The sequence below is a fragment of the Heteronotia binoei genome, chromosome 3 (genome assembly GCF_032191835.1).
Source record: "Heteronotia binoei isolate CCM8104 ecotype False Entrance Well chromosome 3, APGP_CSIRO_Hbin_v1, whole genome shotgun sequence".
NCBI classification, from domain to species: domain Eukaryota; kingdom Metazoa; phylum Chordata; class Lepidosauria; order Squamata; family Gekkonidae; genus Heteronotia; species Heteronotia binoei.
Genome location: NC_083225.1, coordinates 156,520,771 through 156,544,844, shown reverse-complemented (window position 1 = coordinate 156,544,844; position 24,074 = coordinate 156,520,771). Strand labels below are relative to the sequence as shown.

The 24,074-nt window shown below is 43.4% G+C and overlaps 1 protein-coding gene across 5 annotated transcripts in view; it reads right to left on the bottom strand.

Annotated features, from left to right (window-relative positions):
* Nucleotides 1-24,074, bottom strand: part of DCLK1 (doublecortin like kinase 1) — a 347,460-nt gene that overhangs the window by 84,964 nt on the left and 238,422 nt on the right. For 4 of the 5 annotated variants that reach the window (XM_060234697.1, XM_060234695.1, XM_060234698.1 and 1 more), the window contains exons 5-6: nt 16,763-16,879; nt 3,148-3,242 (exon numbers count right to left, since the gene is read on the bottom strand). In XM_060234697.1, coding sequence (XP_060090680.1) covers nt 3,148-3,242; nt 16,763-16,879 — 212 coding nt within the window. Of the gene's footprint in view, nt 1-3,147; nt 3,243-4,191; nt 4,689-16,762; nt 16,880-24,074 lie in introns of those variants that run through there. The other variant, XM_060234699.1, reaches the window with a different exon arrangement.

Below are 24,074 nucleotides of genomic sequence, written 5' to 3'. Positions count from 1 at the left end.
TGGGAGAATTGTGCCCCTAGTCCAATCATAAGACTATGCTTCATGGGACAGAGGAGAAAGAAGCAGCATCATACAGCGGTTCTTGTGAAGGAATTTCAGAATTTACTCCTATCTACTTCTCTGATTACTCAGTGGTTTACTGAATCCACCATCTGTGTTTTGAAGCCAACAGGAGGTAGATAAAATGTGTGGCCTACCACTTCACTTTTTGACTCTTGCCAGTCTTGGGAGAGAAAAATTCTTACTTATTCAGATCAGGCAGTGAGAAGGCTGCTATTGAAGCAATTCTCTTTGAACTCAAGACAATTCAACAACTACTGGCTTGTGACAAATATGTGTTTTGGAGCAAGATACTCAGCAGGGTGGGCAGCCATCTTGCTCTAGGCCTACCTGGATGATGCTGACTACCTGGATCCACTTTAATCTTGTCTTGGTTTGGTATGCCAAACTGTCTACGTGACCCTTACAGATGACTTTTGCTAAGAGACAGACAAGAAAGTTTGAGCCAGTTGATACTCCTGAACCTCTCAGTGGACTTTAGATCAGGGGTGTCAAACATGTGGCCTCAGAGGGCTCCTATCAGACCCCTGAGCAACTGGCTCTTGTCCGCTTCCTTCTCCCTCTCTCTTGCTTCCTTTTGCATCTCAGCTTGCTTTGCAAGGTTTGCTCAATTGCACAGAGCTACAGAGCAAAACCTCAATTTTCTCCATTGGTTGAGGATCCTCCGCCTCCTGGTCCCCTGGGGAGGGAGGTAAAGAGCCAGAGCTTCCTTTGCCCAGTTCTCTGGATCCCATGGGAGAAACAGAAAGAAAGTGCCTTTAAGACCAACGTGCTAATGTTTTAAGTATGTTTTATTTTAAATTTTTTTTAAAAAAATCTTTGTGTTTTAAAAGTTTATATCTCTGCTACCTAATCTTAAATAGGTACTGTATACACATGGCCCGGCCCAGTTCCCTGGTGAGGGTTGCCAGCCTCCAGGTGAGGCCTGGAGAACTCTCCCTTTTACAACTGATCCCCAGCTGGCAGAGATCAGCTCTGCTGGAGAAAATAGATCTTTGAAGAGTGGACTCTATGGTATTGTACCATGCTGTACCCTCTCAAAACTCCACCTTCTCCTGGATCCACCCCCAGAGTCTCCTAGATCCACCCCCAGAGTCTCCAGGTATTTTGCAACCCAGACCTGGCAACGCTATCCCTGGCTGAAAAATCACAATGTGTGATCTTAGTCAATATCAAGTCTGTGAGACTAGGCTTCCATGTCATAACCTGCTCTTACCCACTTCTGGCTGGTTTGTCTTTCTGGAATCTCTTGGTGACCTGAGCTGTATAACCAATCTGACAGTATCTTGGACACAGCTTCTCTTGCTAAAAGTTACTGGGCTTTCACCTTCAGACCCAAAGCCACCACCTTGTTTACTCTGAACTGTGGGTACTGTACTAGAATTTTTATACCAGCACAGGACCTTTTTCATATTACTTTTTAAAAATTGAATTAGTATCACATTTTTACCTCCAGCGAGCTCAGGGTGCTAATATAGAATTCTGAAGGGGATTCCTTCAACAAGGTTGCTTCACCGTGTGCCTTCAGATCACATCCAGAGTGGCCAAATTAACTGAGTTCAGAGGAAGGATGACTGTAATCATATTCTGATCACAGAAATAAGAGACATGGATATACTGCCTTAAGAAGACTTTATTGCAATGTCCAGAATTGTTAAGGGACACAGAGACCTCTTCCATGTAGTGTGGATGCACTTAATCATGTGTTTATCATACTTGACCCATCCTATGAATCAGCAGAAGCAATAATGCTATCTGGTCATACAGGCTAAAGCCAGAAAGTAGCCACTACCATTATTCTTGAGAGGAGGAGGACTGGTTTATTCATATAGTTCATAAACAGTTTATTGTAGATTGCTTAAGGGGAATAGATCCTTTCTGGTCAAAGTGCTAGATACAGATATTTTAATTAATTATTTACTATCAAATCACAGCTGACTTATGGCAACTTCATAGGCATAAGGCAAGAGCTGCTCAGAGGTGGTTTGCCACTGCCTTCTCTGCATGGTTGCCCTGGTATTCCTTGGTGGTCTTCCATCCAAATACTAGCCAGGGCTGATCAGCTTAGCTTCTGAGATCTGATGAGATCAGGCTGGCCTGAGCTGATATTTTTATACTGAATTTCATTATAAATGAAACATATTATGATTTTCCTATACTGGGGGGGAAAACCCTTTCTGAGCACTGGGCTTTGAAAATGCACATTCTTTTTGCAAAAAGAAAGATATATGGTTTTCCATCTAGGTGCTAACCCTGGGTAACTTTGAAAGTGTATCATGAGTTATTCAATGAGAACATCAGTAATGTAAGCCAATGGTGACATCTGCAATGTTCACCAACAGGAAACTATTGGATATGCTCTGGATTGGGACACAGAGGTCCAAAAGTCTGCATGAATTGTGAGTATATTTTTTCTTTCTTTTCTTTTTTGCAATATACTGGGTTCCATCATAGATTTACAGGGCTCCTAGTCTCTATGAATTTTCCTTCCTCCTGTATCTAGAGTTTGGAGTTTGGGATTACCTGGTTCTGGTTACAAAGTGTCAGCAATGTATTTGTTATGTGCTATTATTTCATATTTTGTTTCTGCACATGTAAAGACTCCTATACATATGCAATAGATACTTGCCATGGCTTTAATTTCCTTCCACTCATTCACATTATTTTTTCCATATAGATAAATTATGAATATGAGCAATCATGCACATTTGCATTCACACAAATGATTGCACGTTCAAAAATATTGCACACAATGCTTCAGTGGGTTTGACTGTTCATTCACATAACTTATCTGTAAGGGGGTTGGAAACTAATAGATGGTCAGAGCCAAAGTAACTTGCAAGTGTGCACATGTGCCACAGTTACTAGTTACAGCTGTTCCCTGAAAAAGTGGAAATAGGCAGAGATAGAACCAGTTAAAGCCAGCCAGCAGAAGACTTATGAAACAAGGAAAAACTCCTGTATCCCTTGAGGTTTGTCGGCTGAAAAGTAAATGGAAAAAGAGTTCCAAGAAGGCAGAAAGTTTGTAACTCTGTAGAAAGCTATTTGACATTTTTCTCAGGCTCTCTTAGATCTCAGATTTCTTACCCTCTGTTTCCGCAGGCTTCCTGGGCTGGTGGGAGAAGGGCTTGGTGACTTCCCAGAGCGGGGAGTAGAAAGCTGGCTACCAGGTGTTCCATTAACTAGAAGGCAAACAAACCAAAAAGCATGATGTTGGACCTGTGAATCACTGAAATAACCAGACAGAAGAACAAGCAACCAACATGGTTCACATTAACCTACTTCTTCTCACTTTATCCATTTATTGTCTTCACACAGATAATGATAATTTTTTAAGAGGCAGTTCTTAGCTCTGTACAGTGATGTATCATTCAGTACTGGTGCACTTTAAGAATGTGTTTAAACAACAAGTGATCAATTCATCTGTATTCATTGTGTGACTGCACAACTGATGAAATTAAAACCAATTCTGGAGTGCTTGTGCATACGAAAAGATATACAGCCATATGCTTTTTTCTGCCTTGGCAATTACTCACTGAATAAAGTGCTTTCCACTCCTTTCCTAATATGCCCCTTAATGCTACTCATTAGGAATTTAAGATCACTGCTGTGCTGTATAGGAAAGGTGATGTCGGGTGGGGGGGATTACTGTTGATACTAATAGGTCAGTTACTTGCAGAGATTTCTACATAGCACCTTTGACCTAAGTATTAATTGAGAACTAACTCCTCTGGGGTTCTGGCAATTCAAACCGAACTGCCCATACCCCACTTCCCGGATACTACCCCCACTCACTGTCATAAATATGAATGACTCTTTTCAACTCTTGATACACTTGCTACTAGCATCTTTTGCATGTACATAAAATCTGCTGCAAAATTAACAGCAAAATCCAAAAACAGCAGTGCAACGCACAATACAGAGCATCCAAGCAAAAGACGCTAACAATGCACTGAAAAGCACTGAGAGAGAAATGCTACGAAATAAAAATGTCTTCTCAGACAAGCTACTGCTAGGTTACAATCATATTCATCAGCAATAAAAAAAAAAGCAGCAGCTATCAGACATCTGAAATGCTCTACCGTGCATTTATATCTACATGTCAGGATAGTAATAAGGCTTTTAACTTACCTTCTATGAGTTCTAACATGGACACAGACTTAGTGTTTAACCTGATAATACCAAGCAGAAAAATATTTGCCTTTGTACTATACCCAGGCAGTAGAAGAGATATGGGAAGCGTTGGGTTAAGTATAGCCAAAGCTGTTCACAGAGAGAGCTGAATGAGATGCAGGATTCATAAGCTGAAGCCTTTTTCTGCGTAAGGCTGACGTCTTCCGAGCAGCAGTGGGAGGTGCAGGTGCCGTCTTAGGGGCTACATCAAAGGTGTCAATTAAGCACACTGTTACGACTTCAGAATGCTGAGCAACTGCAGCCCCCACTCGGATCTACGAAGCCCCAAAAGCCTTAGCCATCTTATATGCTGCAAACTGAATCATAATGAGGTGCCTTTGGGGGCAATATACCAAATGACTCATCTGAAAAATCACAATGATAATAAGACTTGTAAAACCTTAGCTGACTGGCAGTCTCACAACTGCTAAACTTGTTTTAGAGGGGATTTAAGGGAAAAGGGGGGAATATTTTTCTCCTCCTCTACTGTTTATTCTCAATGGTAAACTCTAGGTGTTCTGCTAACAGTTATTGTCGCTGTGCTGTGTGTTAAGTTTAATTTTGTGTTAAGCTTGTATTTATTTTCACAAGAACTTGTTCACATGTTACAGTGAACACATGCACACCCTGCATGTAGATCTGTTCTTGAGGAAGCAGTCAACATGTGCTCACTTTCCAGATGAAAACAGAGACCACCTACCAGATAAATGTGGCATCTGAAACACATATTCAGCTGTACAAGCACTGAAGCAACATGCAGGGCTGGCATGTCCCAGTAGGCCAGGTAGGTGGCCACTTAAGGTACTACGTGGCCTCAGGGGCAGGTGGCCACCCCCTCTTCGTGCGTGCTCTGCTCTCCCGGTGCCCCTTCCTTGCTGCCGGGAAGGCAGAGTGGGGTCAGAAGGACAGTGTGGCAGCAGGCATGCATGGAGACAGGCTCCAAGCATGTCCACTGCCATGCCAACCTCGCTCAGCCTTACTGGGTCTTGGGAAGGCAGAGAGGGGTCAGCAGGGTGGGGCAGCAGCAGTCACGCTTGGAGCCAGGCTCCCAGTGTGCCCTCTGCTGTGCTGACCCTGCTTAGCCCCCCCAAGACCTAGGAAGGCTGCGTGGGGTTGGCACGGTGAGGCAGCAGTCAGCATACTTGGAGCCAGGCTCTCAACATATCTGCTGCTGTGCTGACCCCATTCAGTGCCCTTGCCATCTCCTGCTCCCCCCCCCCCCGCTCAGGTGCATGCTAGGGTGAAGTCCTGGCTGTGCATGTGGGGGGGGGGGGAGAGAAGGGCACCCTGTGTGGGCAGTGGGGGTGAGAGGCCTTGCCTGGGGCATCAAAACCTTAACACCAGCCCTGGTAACATGAAAATTATTCAATGTACCTAAGCCAAATAATAAGGCCATTTCCCTCAGTTCCTTGAAAGTGGGGGTGGAGGGCAGGGACTTACTTGCTGAGGTCTGATCTTTCATGGGGCTCTTTTTATATTCTTGCACCCCTGCTTCCCATGGATGGAGTCGCGAGGACTGATCCCCCACTGCTATAATCCCTCAACCTGAAATTTTCATCAAATTTCCCCATCAATTATTATTTTAATCAAAAATGATAAAATAGGACATAAGGAGGAGGGTGATGCTAGCAATATTTGCCCCTTCCTTCCACTCAGGAAGGGGCAAATATGCCACACATACAGGAAGGGGCATATGCCACACATACAGATCCCATTTACCAGGGATGGTTCCAGTTTTCAGGTACCTTTTGTCATGTAGTGCACAGCCACTTTTTATGCGTTGCTGAGGCTCATCATTACCTGTCATGCTGATAACAGAATGTAGGATGATTATACGAAGATTATCCTCTTCAGATGTTTACCCCTACATTTACTGAATCCAGAAGAGTGGAACAGGAGTATTTCACTGGCACCCTTATGCACACACAAGTCCAGGCTCTTCTATATAATTGTCACCCCTATTCCCAATCGCATGAAGAGCATGATACATTTTTATATGCATAGGACATTACTGAAGACAAATGGCTGAAAATGCTGGCAATGTGGATCAATTGCCCTCTTTATATGTCCAGGGACCATGAAGTTTCTGATTTTCAGAAGCTCTTTAAACTAAAGAACTGCAAAGCAGTGCATCTATCACAAAATAAAGAAATACACTGGCAGAGTGCAGCCGGCTGCAAGATATATAATGGAACTAGGAATGAGCACAAACCAGCTGATGAACTAAAGATCATTACAAATTTTGGCTGGTTATTGGTTCACAAAATGATGCTCATGAACGGTCACAAACTTTCACAAATTTTGATGCAGTTTGTGCTGTTTCGTAACAGTTTCGTTTGAATAGCTCAGACGCGTTTAAACCACTGCCTTCTGCTCCCTGCAAAAAGCAGCTGTTGGTTTAAATGGCTCTGAGCCAATTAAACCTAACAGCTGAGTGGCAGTTCCCCCAGCTCAACTGTTTGGAAATCCCTGTTTCTTGCTCCCCACAAAAAGCAGTGGGGAGCAGAAAGTAGGGGTTTAACTTTAAATGGTTCATAACTGATATGAACTGGTTCAGTTCACAAACCAACATATCAGTTAGTGGTTCAGCCAAAAATCGTGAACCGAACTGCAAAATGAGGTTCATGCCCTCACCTCACGAGGACAGAGCAAGAATTACTATGATATAACCCTTGATATGAGAACAGGGTTAGGAAACTGCTGTTCACATTGTAAACTTCAGAAAAGTTTTGAGGGAAAATACTCTTCAAACACATCTCAAAAAGCTACAGCAAAGAAGTAATCATCTTCACATCACTACACAATCTTTGCTTTATGTTTTTTTTAAGAAAGCAAGCTAATACACACATAGTCTTACAGTTTGCTATGCAAAGTGTTTATCTCCAGAAGAGTATCTTGCTACTTTCATATACTATTAATGCCTCAATACAAAAGTCTGTCAGGGCTTTTTTTGAGCGGGAGCACCCAGGAATGCAGTTCTGGCTGGTTTGGCATTGCCGGGTGGGGGGGGGGGGGGAGGGGGTTGGCCCAATATGCAAACAAGCTCCTATGTGAAACAATGGTGATGTCAGGGGTGTGGCCTAATATGCAATGAGTGCCTGCCATCTGAGGTACTGATAAACCTAACATCAATTTACAATTTAACAACCAAAAAAACCCATTTAAAAAGCAGGTCCATGTTTATTAATTTCTTTTTCAGTTCTGATTAACGTAAAACAGCAGAACCAAAACAATCTCAAAAGACAAATGTGTGTAATTAATTCACAGTTCCACCAATTAAAAGTTGTCTTCAACTAAATTTGGACCAACTGATTAATTAAGTGGAGTCCTAAGGTAAATGCCTTTAAATGTAGCACAATGTTCCTGTGGCTAGCTACTGTTATGGATCAACATTGATTTGTGTTGCATTACTGGTTCATGTAGCCACCAGTCTTTTAGATATTTCATTTGCCACTATGTATTTAAAAAACACAATCTGAAAAATGAACGTTCCTGGATTTTGGCAGGGAGATGTTTAATTTCCTTGCCATGTTAGAGGGCTTGTGTTGAGACACTGGTCTATCACCTCTCACTGGCTGTTCTAGGAAAAAATAGTTGTTGACCAGGACATTAAATTGTCTACTTCCCAATTCACCCAGAAGCCCCTTTTACAATGTGGTATTTTCAATGGTAGCAGCAGTAAATAGTTAAAATCAGAATAAAAGCATATATAATGCTTTCTGAGTTTCTAAAGTTTTTAGAGATACATGGGGAATGGTTTGGAATCAGAAACAAGGAGGTCTACAACCTTGCTGGGCAGAGTATTCCTACAATGCCGCACCTGTTCATTTGCCATGACAAAGACATGGTTTGAAGCCATGCTCCCCCCACAACAGTGACACTTTTGCCTTCTCAGTATGATATAATATCGCATACCTAAAAACATATCTTTGAACTCAAAGTATAATCTGCCAGGTTGAGGGCCTTGCAGTGGCAGCACATTGTACTGAAATTATACTGTTTGTTAACAACTGCTAGAAGTGAGAACATTTTGTACTTTTGGTTGCTACTGCATATTTACTAAAATGGCTTGCCAGACATAATAGAAATGCAGGGTGGCGGGAGGACATCAAGAGAACACACTGGAGGGGGAGAGGAAATGGGGAGGGAAGGAGAGAGGAATTGTGTGTGTGTGTAACGGACATCTACTGGACTTCAAAATGCATTATAATCAATGTGAAGCACAAAACAGCACTAACCTTAAATGACACAGGCTACTATTATCCTCACGAGCATAGTCAGTCTCATAAGGAATTATATAAAAACTAGGAATAAGGCCCATTGTGGAAATAAATACAACAGACTCTAGAAAGAGGGTCTGGATGAGTGCTCCAGCCTTGGGCGCACAGGATCAATTTGCTGCGGCATCATAGCATGACGATGATCATGCAAACGCTGAAGCTCAGCATTCCTTTTGTCTGCAGTGTGTTGTTGCCACCCTTTCCTATTTGGCCTTGAGGCATTTAGCATCAGTGTGTACTTATGGTGTGATCTATCCTTTTTGGCCTGGCCTGGCTATATTATGGAACACCATAGAGCAAGAGTGGCCAAACTGTGGCTCATGAGCCACATGTGGCTCTTTCACACATATTGTGTAGTGATGTAGTCTGAAATTGCACAATCCTAGAACACTGTACCTTTTAATTTGTCTGCATCAGGATGGAATAATGATTAACTGTGAATTGCACAAGCTACTTGTGATAGTCTCTATATAATAAAGGCAAGCTGTGTTGCAACTGAGCTATGTGTTCCTCAATCTTGATGGAGAGCAAACCCACCCTCCAGCCCCAGAACAGACGAGGACTGGGCCACTATGGGAACTGCTTTCACCACTCTTCCCCCTGTGGCTGTTGCTTGGCTCTTAGTCCAGGACTCGCAGTCTGGGACCTCTCAACTTCAGCTTGCCTGACCTCGACTAGCCAGATCATTGTTCAATTGTACCTTTATACTCTGGAACTTTTTTTTCCTTTTTATAAACTGCTTTGGGTCCCATCATGAGCACAGTAGCTTTAAAATACTTAAAAAAAACCAAAAATCTCCATGCATAGATTGTTTCTTAATGCTACTCTTCTCAGTTTCTTATCATGGACGTAAATCTACGTCCTTGTTTTCACGTCCTTGTGGATATAATTCTGAGCCTCTGGCCATTATTTTTGAGAATTCATGGAGAACAGGAGAGGTGCCAAAAGACTGGAGGCGGGCAAATGTTGGCCTCATCTTCAAGAAGGGGGAAAAGGAGGATCTGGGTAACTACTGACCCATCAATTTGATGTCTATATCCAGAAAAATTTTGGAACAAATAGTCAATCAGTCAGTCCTTGAGCATTTAGAAAGGACAGCTGTGATTACTAAGAGCCAGCATGGGTTTTTCAAGAACAAGTCATGTTAGGCTAACCTGATCTCTTCTTTTTGAGAAAGTTACTACCTTGCTGGATCAAGGGAATGCTGCAGACATAGTTTATCATGAATTCAGTAAGGCTTTTGATAAAGTTCTGCATAACATGCTTGTTGACAAGTTGATAAAATGTGGTTTGGATCCTATTACTGTTGTGTTGATCTCTAACCAATTGACAGATCACACCAAAAGAGTGCTTGCAAGTGCCTCATCCGCTTGGAGAGGAGTGACAAGTGGAATGCCTCAAGGATCAGTCCTGGGACCTGTTTTGTTCAACATCTTTATAAATCATTTGGATGAAGGAATAGCAGGAATACTTATTAAATTTGCAGATGATATTAAATCGGGAGGGGTACCAAATAGAAGACAGAGTTCAAGGTACAGGATGATCCTGACGGGCTGGAAAACTGGGTTAAAACAAATAAAATAATTTTAATGGGGATAAATGTAAAATTCTGCATTTAGCTAGGAGAAATCCAATGCATGTTTATAGGATGGGGGAGACTTGTCTTGGCAGTAGTATGTGCGAAAAGGATCTAGGGGTCTTAGTGGACCATACACTGAATATAAGTGTGATGCAGTAGCTAAAAAGGCAAATGCAATTTTGGGCTGTATCAACAGAAGTAAATTGCCCATATCATGCAAAATGATGGTTTCACTTTACTCTGATCTGGTTAGACCTCACCTAGAGTATTGTGTTCAGTTTTAGGCATCACAATTTAAGAAGGATAAAGACAAGCTGGAATGTGTCCAGAGGAGGGCAATGAAGATGGTCAGGGATTTGGAGCAATGCTCCCTCTAAGCTGTTGAGTCTTGTAAGCAGAAATACTACTTTGTAAGCTACTGACATTAAAGTTGTGAGTCAGCAATTTGGCTACTGCATAAATTAGTTTGCTCTGGGACCATCTTTCCTGAGCAAAGACAAAAACCTATGAGCTGGAGGCTAAAAAACTGTGAGCTAGCTCACACTAACTCCACATAGAGGGAGCACTGGTTTGGAGTCCAAGTCTAATGAGGAAAGGTTGAGGGAGCTTGGTATGTTTAGCCTGGAGGGAGACAACTGAGAGGTGCTATGATTACCATCTACAAGTACTTGAGCTGTCATATAGAGGATGGTGCAGGGTTGTTTTCTGTTGCCCCAGAAGGTGGGACTTTAACTAATGGGTTGAAATGAAATCAAAAGAGTTTTTAACTAAACATCAGGAAGAACTTCCTGACCATTATAGCAGTTCCTCGATGGAACAGACTTCTTCAGGAGGTGGTGGGGTCTCCTTCCTTTGAGGTTTTTAAGCAGAGCCTAGATGGCTATCTGACAGCAAACTTAGGCAGATCATGAGAAGGAGGGCAGGGGGAGGTACTTGAGAATTTCTTGCACTGTGAATGGGGTTGGATTAGATGACCCTGGAGATCCCTTCCAACTCTATGATTCTATATAATGAAGTTCTAAGTTTTCTTGTCCTCTCAAGTTCACATTCCCCTTTAAAAACAGAACTGGTCACGCCACTATTTACCAAACACCACCAAGATATAATTTCTTCCTTTAAACATACATGGGGTACTTCACAGAGATGACTCAGGTTCACCAGTCTTTTTTTATTCATGCCAACAATATGACTGCATATTTGGTGTAGCCAGAGCTTTTTCTGAGCAGGAATGCACAGGAACACAGTTCCTGCTGGCTTGGTGTCAGAGAATGTGGCTTGATATGCAAATAATTTCCTGCTGGGCTTTTTCTACAAAAAGCCCCTTGTGAAACAGTGGTGATGTCGGTGGGTGTGGTCTAATATGCAAATGAGTTCCTGTTGGGCTTTTTCTACAAAAAAAGCCCTGGGTGTAACTCTCTATTACCAACATAGCCAAAACTGCAGTCTCCTGACCTGTACATCTGTATATTCACCAAAAAGTTAAACTACAGAAAATTGCAATATGCACTGGTACAACCATACCCTCAACTCCAGTGAATGCAGAAAAACATGCAGAAGTAAACACATCAGATTGTAGGCGTACATATAACAGAAAGTTGCCACACAATTCCTGTAAACTACTGCTCTTCTCAAACACTTTCACCCTAGTTATTATGCAGTTCTGTTTGTCTTTTTAAATTTATCTTGGCACATAAAATATACAAGAACTTCTGTTCCTTTTGGTTTACACATACTATTATGCAGGTCATTTAACAATCTTCTGAACCACCTGTTGCCCAGATTCATCTGAGTTTTCTGTTGTAGAAAGATCTGGTCAAGCAATATAATTTGTCATTCTCCTCAATCCTTGAGGGATCTTTTTGAAGAACTATGAACCTCATAACTGAGCAATGTTATGTATCTAATTTCCAAGTCCTGTGGTTCAAGATCTGAACAGGAAGTTATTGCTCACTCATACATCTTAAATATCTGGCATCTGTAACCTGCTCCTGGGCTTCCATAAACTGCAAGGATTTGATGTTGAGGAAGAAAACTGGTGCCCGGGATGGTCTAAGGCCTCTCAACTCCCCAGAAGTCTTAAATCTCTTGGCCCTGTTATTAGGGCTCCCAAGATGGGAGCACATTCGGCCGGGGCTCCGGGATCTGCACTGGCTGCCAGTAATATTCCGAGTCCGGTACAAGGTGTTGGTTATTACCTTTAAAGCCCTATATGGCCTAGGACCTGTCTACCTTAGGGACCGTCTTTCCCCACACGTTCCCCAGAGAGTACTACGCTCGGGTTCACAAAACCTGTTGGTAGTCCCCGGGCCAAAGGAGGCCCGTCTAAAATCCACCAGGGATCGGGCCTTCTCAGTAACGGCACCTTATTGGTGGAACCAGCTGCCGGAGGAGGTGCGGGCCCTGCGGGACCTAGGGCAGTTCCCCAGGGCCTGTAAGACAGCCCTCTTCCGGCAGGCCTATAATACTGACTGACAAGGAAATCTTTTGGATGGAACAAAATGCATCTGTAGACCGCCGGTTTTTATCTATCTTGCTTTTATTAATTTATGGTTTTAATTTTACTTGTAAGTGTTTTAAATTGTAGTATTTGAATTATCATGTTGTAAGCCGCCCTGAGACACTTCGGTGCGAAGGGCGGGGTATAAATCCCAATATAAATAAATAAATAAATAAATAAATAAATAAATAAATTTCTTCCCCAATAGGAACTCTTGGACTGAAGCCCCTCTCTGACCTCTCCATTTAATTGTGTGGTTGTTAAATCAAAACTTGGCCTTGTATTCCCATTTCCCCCCATTTCCACAGCTGTACTAGTCAATGTACTAGCTGACCATCCCAAATTTCCTGCTCAGTCTAATCTTTTCCCCTTCATATTTCTCAGCAGACCCAAAATCATGACAGACTACTTTTAATTCCAGTTTAATAATTTTGAACACCTTCCTGATTTAACCTGCTGACGTTAAAAGTCTATTGTTTATTGCCAGTCCTTCTTGCATATTTCGGCCATCAGATTTTTTTTCAGGACTATACATACAGTTTGCAAAACTAAATCTAGGACCGATCTTACTATCACGTTCTGAAGGCCACAAAAATATATCCCAGTTTCTGCTCTAGACTCTTGCTTTTTAATCATTGCTCTTAATATTTTTGTATTTTAGGCCATTGTTTCTTTCATTGTTACACACTATTAAAATGAACGAGCAGGGGCTTCTCCATAAACACAGCTACAGTAATGAAAATGTAGTTAGCCACACAGCATAAAACACAATTATTTTTTCTAACACTGTTATTTTGCAATATTTTATTCCTTACTTGATACGATGAATAAAACCCATAAAAAAGAAGGCGGAAGAAAAGAGCCAAATATTGCTGGAGAAGGATAGCAATAATAATAATAATAATAATAATAATAATAATAACTTTATTTTTATATCCCGCCCTCCCCTGCCGAAGAGGGCTCAGGGCGGCTAACAGACATGGAAATCCCATGATTCATATAAAACAATGTAAACAATTTTAATATATCAGTTGTATAATAAATTAATTTAAAATAGATAAAATATATAAAATGGGTGCTAAAATACTGTGATCATAATATCCATAAGATGGCTAGATGTGCATACGTCAGATTAATCGGGTTCCATCTCGAAGGCAAGCTGGAAAAGAAATGTTTTGCAAGCCCTGCGGAATTGGTTCAGGTCCCGCAGGGCTCGCACCATCTCTGGAAGGTGGTTCCACCAACAAGGGGCCATCACTGAGAAGGCCTGCTCCCTAGTAGCCTTCAACCTAGCATCTCTTGGCCCTGGGATTGTTAGTAAGTTCTGAGAGCTAGATCTCAGTGCTCTCTGGGGCACATATGGGGAGAGGTGGTCCCTTAGGTAGGCAGGTCCTCGGCCATATAGGGCTTTAAAGGTAATAACCAGCACTTTATAGCGAACACGGTACACAACCGGCAGCCAATGCAGATCCCGCAGCCCAGGCCGCGCAGGTTCCCACCGTGGTAGTCCCTCCAGCAGCCTGGCCGCCGCGCTCTGGACTATCTGAAGCCTCCGTGTTCGGTATAAGGGCAGCCCCATGTAGAGGGCATTGCAGTAGTCTAGTCTCGAAGTGACCGTTGCGTGGATCACAGTTGCTAGGTCGCTGCGCTCCAAGAAGGGAGCCAGCTGCCTCGCCCTCTTGAGATGGAAGAAGGCGGATCTAGCAGTGGCGGCTATCTGGGCCTCCATTGATAGAGAGGATTCCAGTAGCACTCCCAGGCTCTTGACTTTGCGCACTGGTACCAGTGGCACACCGTCAAAAGCCGGTAGGGTAATCTCCCCTCCCGGTCCGCCGCGGCCTACGCAAAGGACCTCAGTCTTCGCCGGATTCAACTTCAGCCCGCTCAGCCTGAGCCAGTCAGCCACGGCTTGTAATGCCCGGTCCAATTTTATAGGGACCTCACCAGCCCGGCCGTCCATCAATAGATAGAGCTGGGTGTCATCTGCATATTGATGACAACCCAGCCCATACCTCCGTGCAATCTGGGCAAGGGGGCGCATAAAGATGTTAAACAACGTCGGGGAGAGAACTGCTCCCTGGGGCACACCACAATGAAGTGGGTGCCTCTGAGACAGCTCCCCCCCAATTGCCACCCTTTGTCCCCGACCGTCAAGAAAGGAGGAGAGCCACTGTAAGGCTAGCCCCTGAATTCCTGCGTCGGCGAGGCGGCGGGTCAGCAGCCGATGGTCGACCATATCGAACGCAGCCGATAGGTCTAGCAACAGCAGTACCGCCGAGCCGCCTCGATCCAGTTGTCGTCGGAGGTCATCCATGAGGGCGACCAGGACTGTTTCCGTCCCATGGCCCGGGCGGAAGCCGGACTGGCATGGGTCTAAGATGGAAGCGTCCTCCAGAAATTCCTGTAACTGCACCGCCACAGCCCTCTCGATAATTTTGCCCAAAAAGGGCAAATTTGAGACCGGCCGGTAGTGTGCCAATTCGGCCGGGTCTGATGACGGTTTTTTCAAGAGAGGACGGACCAATGCCTCTTTCAGGGGTGTTGGAAAAACACCCTCTGAAAGAGATCGATTTATAATATCCCGTATAGGATATCTTAGTTCCTCCTGGCAGGAATCTCATTTCCCCGATTTTAGTCCGAGAAAGAAGCAGAGCAAAGAGGTGACAGAGTAAGGGATGACTGGTAAGGGTTCTTAGCAGCTGGGAGAGATAGGGTTACCAGTTCTGTGTTTGAAAATACCTGGAGACTTTAGGGTTGGATCCTGGAGACGGTGGGGTTGGGGAGGGGAGGGGTCTCAGAATGGTACAATGCCATAAAATCCACCCTTCAAAGCAGCCATTTTCTCCAGCGGAGCAGATTTCTGCCAGCTGGAGATCAGCTGTAAAAACAGGAGATCTCCAGGTTCCACGTGAAAGCTGGCAACCCTATCCGAGCACCAATGAGAAAGAGACCAAAGTCTCCCACCAAATATAAAGCAATAGCATTTCTGTTCCTAAGGTTATCACTACTTTTTAACCTCTGTGGCTTCCACAGTAGCTTGACAAACAGACAGGATGCAGGTGAAACTTCTTATATTGCTACACCTGCTGAATTTCGTGGACAGATTCTGATGTATTATGGTTGGAGCAAACCATGGTTAGTTTGGCTGCTGAAATCAATAACATGTTACAAAAAAACTCAGAAGTGTTGGTTAGGGTTCCAAGTGGGGCTTGGAGATCTCCCGCTGGCAGAGATCAGCTGCTTTGGAGGATGGACTCTGTGGCATTGTATCATGCTGAGGCCCCTCCCCTCCCCAAACCACACCCTCTTATTGATCTACCCCCAAAGGCTCCAGGTATTTTCCAACTCAGACCTGGCAAACCTAGACTGTTGGCACAGGACCTGTATTTCAAATTAGAGCTGTTGCTGATTTGATAATCACAATTTGTACTAATTGTGCGCTACAGGATATCTACAAACTACATTTGGCTTAGGAGTACTACCCATCATGTACACTTACAAAGCAGAATGGAAAGTCCATGGTAGGGAGTGAGAGAAAAGCAAGAAGCAATCAATGTAGGGTTTCTGTACAAACTGGCAGGGCTTTTGTTTTAGCAGGAATGCACAGGAATGCAATTCCTGCTGGCTTGGTGTTAGGGTGTGTGGCCTAATATGTAAATGAATTCCTGCTGGTCTTTTTCTACCAACCTCCCCCTGCAAACTGGTATTTGTTACTTATGTCTGGCAAACTAACCAAGATGTTTTAAATAAACCATGATTTATCATGATGTATGAAGTTAGTCTGTGAGTTAAAGTGTTATTGAAGGCACAGGAGCAGAACTAGCAAAAAAAGCAGCAAACCTGTCTGCAGCACAGACCTTCATTATGAAAAGAATGCTGAACATATTTAATTTTAAAAGAAGCCATTGGTTCTTCACAGATCTTTCTCCCAGATTCACCAAATATGAATGCATATGAATTATTATTGCAAGCTGCCCAGAACCATGAAGAAAGGTGGAGTATAAATGTTTTACTAAGTAAAAAATAATGATAACCAGTTCTTAATAGTCATTAACTACTCAACTACCATGCTATAGCCATTCACTGACCCTATAAACTTTCATATTAACAAAGAGATATTTTAAAACTCTTTCCTCAATAATGCATTTACGTAATTTATTTAATCTGTATTACCTGAGCTGGTTGATGCTGGAGATTTGCTGCGTCTGGATGGACCTGGGCTCTTGGTAGTGCTCCTACGTGATGTTGTAGCTATTTTGGTATAGGAAGTGGATTTCACTACCCGACATTCTGACAGACAAACAAATAATCAGTTAGCAAACTTTGAAAAAATATGTGCATTTTCATTCATTAAAGCAAAATTATGTGTGTGGGGTGGAAGATCTATGCAACCATGTGCGATATTAACTATTAAATAAAAGACTAAAAATTTCTTAACATACATAACATATATTTTACCCTTGATGCTTAAAATCTAATAATCTCTGTTTATGACTAAGCAAGCAATTCTGTTTCTATACATCAAAAAGCTTCATGGCCACAACAGGTGATGGTTCCTGTCACTCTTGAAGAGTTTTGAGAAAAGCAAGACAGGTTTGTTGCTCCTGCACAATCCTCTGGAGAGCTGTGTGGCCCACCTTACAGCACACAGAATGTATCACAGGCTGAGGAATACTGCTCTGCTAGCTCATAAGAGACACCAGTAAAATCAATGAAGAGGTGAAATTGCCCTCCCACTCGAAAACAAGTCAAGATGTTCAAGATAGAGTTTATATAGGAACACACAGCTTGGTAGGCATGCATGAGTTACACCTGCAAAATGGTTTTTGGACTAAGAACTGAAGAAATTAAGGCCTGCATGAGAGCCCACATATTGCAGCAGTCATAATGGGAGCTTAAATCATCCACAGGAAAGTCAATTAGAACACTAAAGGAATGCTTGCTTGCTCTGTCTCTTTCTCTTTCACACACACACACACACGTATGAGTAATAGGGAGATGCATTTATGTGAATCACTAGAAAAGAAACAGAGACAGTATATGGCAAAATAGGGAGGGACTATATTCATCCAGGGGCAGGCAGCCCCTGCACTCATGCTGAATGGCAGCACATCAAATTACTTTGGTCAGCATGGCAGCTGACTTGCTCCACCCCACAAAAAGCAAGGATGGCATAAATCCAGAAGAGGCCTAGCTCATGGCCAGGAGTCAGAACAGTTGGCTAGAAGACAGCAGGATCTTCAGGAAGGTATGCCTTTCTGTAGGGCAGAGGTCCCCAGCATGGTGCCCATGGGCACTATGTTGTCTACCAGCATCTTTCTTGGTGCCTGCCAAGTATTTTTAGGAAGTAGGCAGGGCCGGGTGGGGCTTCTGCTCAATAGGGCTTCTGACTGGCCACTGGAAATCTGATTGGCTCTACAAATCTTTAAAAAGTTCCTTCAACATCAGCTGCCATCACAGGTCAGGGATCTTCAGGGTGTGACTAAAGCTAGAGAGTGTATCTTGACAAGCAAATATTTTTAACAATATCTTCATTTTAAAAGGCAGCCTGTTAAATAGAACTTCTCCCTGGAATGCTGAAGTTACTCTAAAGAGTTGTACATGACCTGACATTTTGTGGTTGGCGCTGTCTCGAGTGGCAGACCTTCTGTATTTGTGCCCACCACCCTGTGTAGGGTTACCAATCCCCAGTTGGGGGCAGGGGATCCCCTAGTCTGGAGGCCCTCCTCACACTTCAGGGCATCAGAAAGTGTAGGGGAAGGGAAATGTCTGCTGGGCACTCCATTATACTCTATGGAGACTGGTTCCCGGAGAATCAATCCATGGATATCTGGGGCTCTGGGGGAGTCTGTTTTTTGAGGTAGAGGCACCAGATTTTAAGCATAGCATCTGGTGCCTCTCTTTAAACTGCCCCCCCCCAAGTTTCGAAAAGATTGGATCAGGGGGTCCAATTCTATGAGCCCCTATCCTTCATTATTTCCAAATTGAGGGAAGGCATTTAAAAGGTGTGCAGTACCTTTAAATGTGATGGCCAGAACTCCCTTTGGAGTTCAATCATGCTTGCCATACCATTTCTCCTGTCTCCACCCCCAAAGTCTTCTGGCCCCCACCCCTGAAGTCCCCAGATATTTCTTGAGTTGGACCTGGCAATCCTAGCCCTGTGTCAGAATTTTAAAGAAGTCTGCAGGCTGAAAAAAGATTGGAGATCCCTGCTGTTGGGCATCAAGAGCTTCAAATCAGAATTTGGAGTGTGGTGATTCTGAGAGTGAAAGTTTGAGTATAAACTTTTCTACTACTCCCTTTGTGCCCTTCTAAGAACCTGCTCACAAAACATTTTGTAAAGGCAGATATTATACAAGGATTATTTTTATCCACTTGCAATGAAGAGAGTGAACTGAAAACAAAACTACTGATGTTTCATACCCAAACCTCTCAAGCAGTTTTATTTAATCTGTTATTCTCGGGGATGGGAGGGGAGAGCAGAGTTAGAACTATATGCAACGTATGAAATATGCCTGGGGCCAAGTACAATCCCAGTTTCCCCACATTGGTGTTTGCCAGTACCTTCATCACAGATAGATACTGCTTTTTTGTTTGTTTGTTCTCAGGTTAAATAGGTTGCCTGCTCCTATACCAGTCTGAAATCTATTATGCAAACCAACCTAAATCTCTGACATTCCATTTTGAATCTTGACCTCCTTCTTGAGAAAGGGGAGGGGGACAACTTGGATTCAGTTCCTAAATGCCTGTCTTTTTTAGGACTCATTTGCCCCAGGTGAACTAAATTATTCAGCATTTCTTGAGCATGACCTCTCTTGGGAGCAAACCATCAAAGCCCTCAACTCCTGCTGATGAATTAAATGGTGTCTTGTCAACACCACTGAAATCCAAAGTGTTCATAAACTGTTCCGCAACACCCACGCTCATCAGCACACAATGGTCATGATAAAATCAAAATGCAATTGTAAAACAAGCCACCTTTAGTTGCAGTTTCATCCATAGAACCTTATCAATACTTTATGGTACAAAACTATTTAAGTTGTCTTCCCTCCTCAAAAAAATTAAACTACTTTCTGTATTACAAAGCCTGAAAACTCTACAAGGTCAGGACATCCAGTTTTGTTCTGACTGTAGATAACAAACTGACAGCTGAAATCATGGTGTGACTCTTTGCCTCGACTACCTTGGATTCTAAACTCAAACAGTACCTTTTCTATTTCTGCTGGATGTGCTCTTGACATCAAACATGTCGCAGCTAGGTCTCAAAGGCTACAATATTCCTTTACTTTGCCAAGTCTTTCATTAAAGGAAATTATCTGTTAATTTATGAGTAGATGCTGTACAACTCAAGCATTAATTCAGTGTATTTCAAATAAAGGTTCTGGGATGTACTGTAAAGTGTGAGAGGAGAAAGGGTACCACTTTTGCCTCTACAGTGATCCCGCAAACACGTCCAGAGGTTCTGGAACTAACCCCAAAAGTAATGAGGCATGACATTCTACTTAACCCATGTTTGATATCATTATGCTGTAGACAGAAAGAAAAAGAGTTCTACAGTTATGAAGATCTTATATTATTAGGAACAAAGCTATGTATTAAAAAGCATTCAAGCATCAACAACTACACATTGGGCAATAGAGCAGCTACACAAAACTTGATGGCTGCAACTCCAGGAGTCCAGTAGCAAACCAAATATTTAGTAACATCATTCCCTTTTTTGATTTGAAGAAAGAACCAAACAAGTACAGCCAAGGACTATAATATTCTACATACTACATTATGGACACAGAAGAGGAGGGGGCACATAAATGGCCCTCACCGCTCACACACTATTGCTGGCTTGTGAGCATGGGGTACATGTACACTATTGGAAATGTTTAAAAAGGCAGGATTCCTCCTCATAGGAAGGAAGCCTACTTTGTGCAGAGACCAGTAAGGATCTACTCACTGGCCAGTAAGCATCCTAACCTCCAAGTGGGTCCTGGGGATCTCTCAGAATTACAGATCATCTTCAGACTATATAGATAAGTTCTTATGGAGAAACTGGATATTTTGGAGGGAGGAATCTATGGCATTGTACCCCACTGGGCTCCCCAGACTCCATCCCCAAGTCTCCAGAAGTTTCCCAACCTGGATTGGTCAACTTTACCCCCATCCCCCATGGATGGCCAAGGGAGATCTGGCATCCCTATTGTTCTAGATGAGATGAAAAGGCCAGCCTTCTTGGGCCCACTCCCTCAGTATGTGTGTTGATTTCAATCAATGCATGTAGTGTTCTGTGTAGGAGCCCTATGGTGCAGAGTGATAAGCTGCAGTACTGCAGACCAAGCTCTGCTCGCGACCTGAGTTTGATCCCAACAGAAGGTGGGTTCAGGTAGCTCAAGGTTGACTCAGCCTTTTATTCTTCTGAGGTCGGTAAAATGAGTACCCAGGTTGCTGGGAGTAAAGTGTAGATGACTGGGGAAGGCAAGGGCAAACAACCCCATAAAAAGTCTGCCAAAAAAATGTCATGATGTGACATCATCCCATGGGTCGGTAACGACTCAGTGCTTGCACAGGGGACTACCTTTACCTTTAATGTTACAAGGATGTGGTCTTAGTATCTCCAAGTGATTTGCAAGCAAAACCTGAGCAAAAATAACATAGGGAAACAATTTTAATAGATGAGGAAACAGAATTAAAGTATATATAAAGTAGTTAAAATATAAAACATTGGTCAGGAAGGAGAGATGACTGAGGGAATGTCAAATGAAACAAAAAAGTCTTCACCTGCTGGCAGCAGACGACAACGGAAGGAGACAGACAAACCTCCATGGGGAGAGGGTTCCAGAACTTTGATTCCATGACCAAGAAGGTCTCCTGCTTTTGCCACCCACCTAATCTCAGAAGATGGGGGCACCCAAAGCAGTTCCTCTGAAGATGACTGTAGCGATTGGAAAGGTTCATAAGAGATTAGGCAGCCCTTCGGGTATGTTGGTCCCAAACCAAATAGAACTTTGAACGTCAAGACCAGCACCTTGAATTGTACCCAAAAACAAACCGAAAGCCAGTGTTGATAGGCCAAGACTGGAGTGATTGGTCCCTATAGCCCACTCCAGTCAACATAGTATGTAGCATTCCAAACACTTTTCAAGGGCAGCCCCATGAAGAATACATTGCAGTAATATAATCTAGATGGAACAATGCCATGTGTCACAGTGGCCAGATCTCCCCCCCCCCCCCCAGGAAAGGCTGCAGCTGACTAACCAGTCAAAGCTAATAGAAGGCACTCCTGGCCACAGCTGCTACCTGCTAATTCAAGAGCACCCCCTGACTACAGATCTGTTCCTTCAAGGCAAATGCAATCTCATCCAAAATGGGCGACGCCTTAAATCAGGGGTATCAGACTCATTTGTTATGAGGGCCAGATCTGACATAAATGAGACCTTGTTGGGACAGGCCATGTTGAGCCGGGCCATATGTGTGCCTATTGAAGATTAGGTAGCAGAGATATAAACTTTATTAAGGACACAGACAAACACAATTAAAGAATAAAACATGCTTAAAACATTAGCACTCATTGATCTTAAAGGTGCTTTCTTTGTATCTCTCCCATGCGATCTAGGAAACTGGGCAAAGGAAGCTCTGGCTCTTTCCTTCCTTCTCCGGGGGACCAGGAGGGGGAGGAGCCTCAGCCAATAGAAGGAAGAGAGGCTTCGCTCAGTAGCTCTGTGGTGCAATTGAGAGAGCCTGGCAAAGCAAGCTCTCCCCTCCTTCCTCCCAAGGGAGGAAACTCAGCCAATGGAGAAAATAGAGGCTTTGCTCTGTAGCTCCTGTGTGATTGAGCAAGCCTTGCAAAGCAAGCTGTTATGCAGAAGGAAGCAAGAGAGAGGGAAAAGGAAGCAAATGACAGCCAGTCACTTGGGGACCTGATAGGAGCCCTCCAGGGGCCTGATTCAGCCTCCAGGCTGCATGTTTGACACCCCTCCCTTAAATCCTGGGTCAGATCTTCCACCCACTAGGAATACTTCCATCTTGTTGGGATTAAGCTTCCATTTATTACCTTGCATTCACTTTTAAAACTGCCTTCAGGTGCCAGTTCAGGGTTTTTATGTCCTTCTTGGGTTCAGCTTGGGTCTGAGATAGAGCGGAGTGTCATCCACATATTGGTGACAACCCAGTCAAATATCTGGCCAATCTCATCCAGCAGTTTCATATAGATATTAAAGCGCATAGGGGACAAGATGGAACATTGTGGGACTCCACAGGCCAAAGGCCATGGGGCTGAACAGCAGTCTCCCATCACCACCATCTAAAACCTACCCTCTAAGTAAAACCAGAACCACTGCAGAACCATTCCTCCCAGTCCTAGTCCAGATAGGTGGTCCAGAAAGATAATGGGATCAAGTATTTTGAGAAGAAAAAAAGATTGTGGTAGGCTGTTAGACACAAATTCTATGATAACTGGTGTTTGTGGCAGATTGATTAGAATTTTGCTAGGAATCTTGGAATTTGTACTTCTTTCCTTTTGAAACTGAATCAGAGGCAAAGAACAATCCTACCCTCTTTGGCCACTCCCACAGATTATACAGTCTATGGCCTAGATCAGAGGTGTCAAACTCATTTGTTACAAGGCCAGATCTGACATAAATGTCCCTTTGTTGGGCCGGGCCATGCTTGCCATAAAATGTAACAAGAGTATCAGAGATATAAACTTTATAAAGGTGATTTCAGATGCCGAATGGCAATAGGCTTGATTGGATTAGGTGCGATATGCAGAGACATAGTAGGTGTGGAGATACCTGCACTAGTAATGAGACAGGAAACCTAGGTCTCAATTCTGTCCAGGAGGATTCAATTCATGTGGATGCAAAGAAAAATGGACATAAGTGTGACATTAGTAACCACAACATTCAGTTGCTGACCTAAGAGTAGTAGTGCTCTTACAAAGGAATTTCAAAGGGAGGTTAGAGAGAACTGAATTGCAATTGATAATGAAGCTCAGACAACGCATCCTCCAGGACTAAATTGTGACCTAGGTTTAGGCTTCCCAATCCCCAGGTCCCAGTGGGGGATCCCCTGTTTTTACAGGCTTCCCCCCACCCCCAGCCAGCTGGTCCGCGGGGGAAGCCCCACCTGCACAGTCACCATGAAGTTGTAGAGCTCCTGCAGGTCCGTTTTTAAAATATGTGCCTTTAAGGCTGAGCAGGAAGCAGGAAACAGGAAGAGCTTCATGGGAAAGGGTCATTAACAGTTTCATAGAACGGCCCCTCCCTTTCTTTGGCTTTCAGTTTTCAGAGCAAGTAAAGTTCTGCAGGAACAAGACCCAGTAAGTATTTTTGTGTAAGAGAGAGGGAGGGGTAGGGGATTCCGTGGTTTGGAGGCCCTCCCCCTGCTTTAGAAAGCATGGGGGGGAGGGAAATGTCTACTGGGCACTCTATTATTCCCTATAGAGAACAATTCCCATAGGGAACAATGGGGAATTGCTCCGAGGGTATTGGGGGCT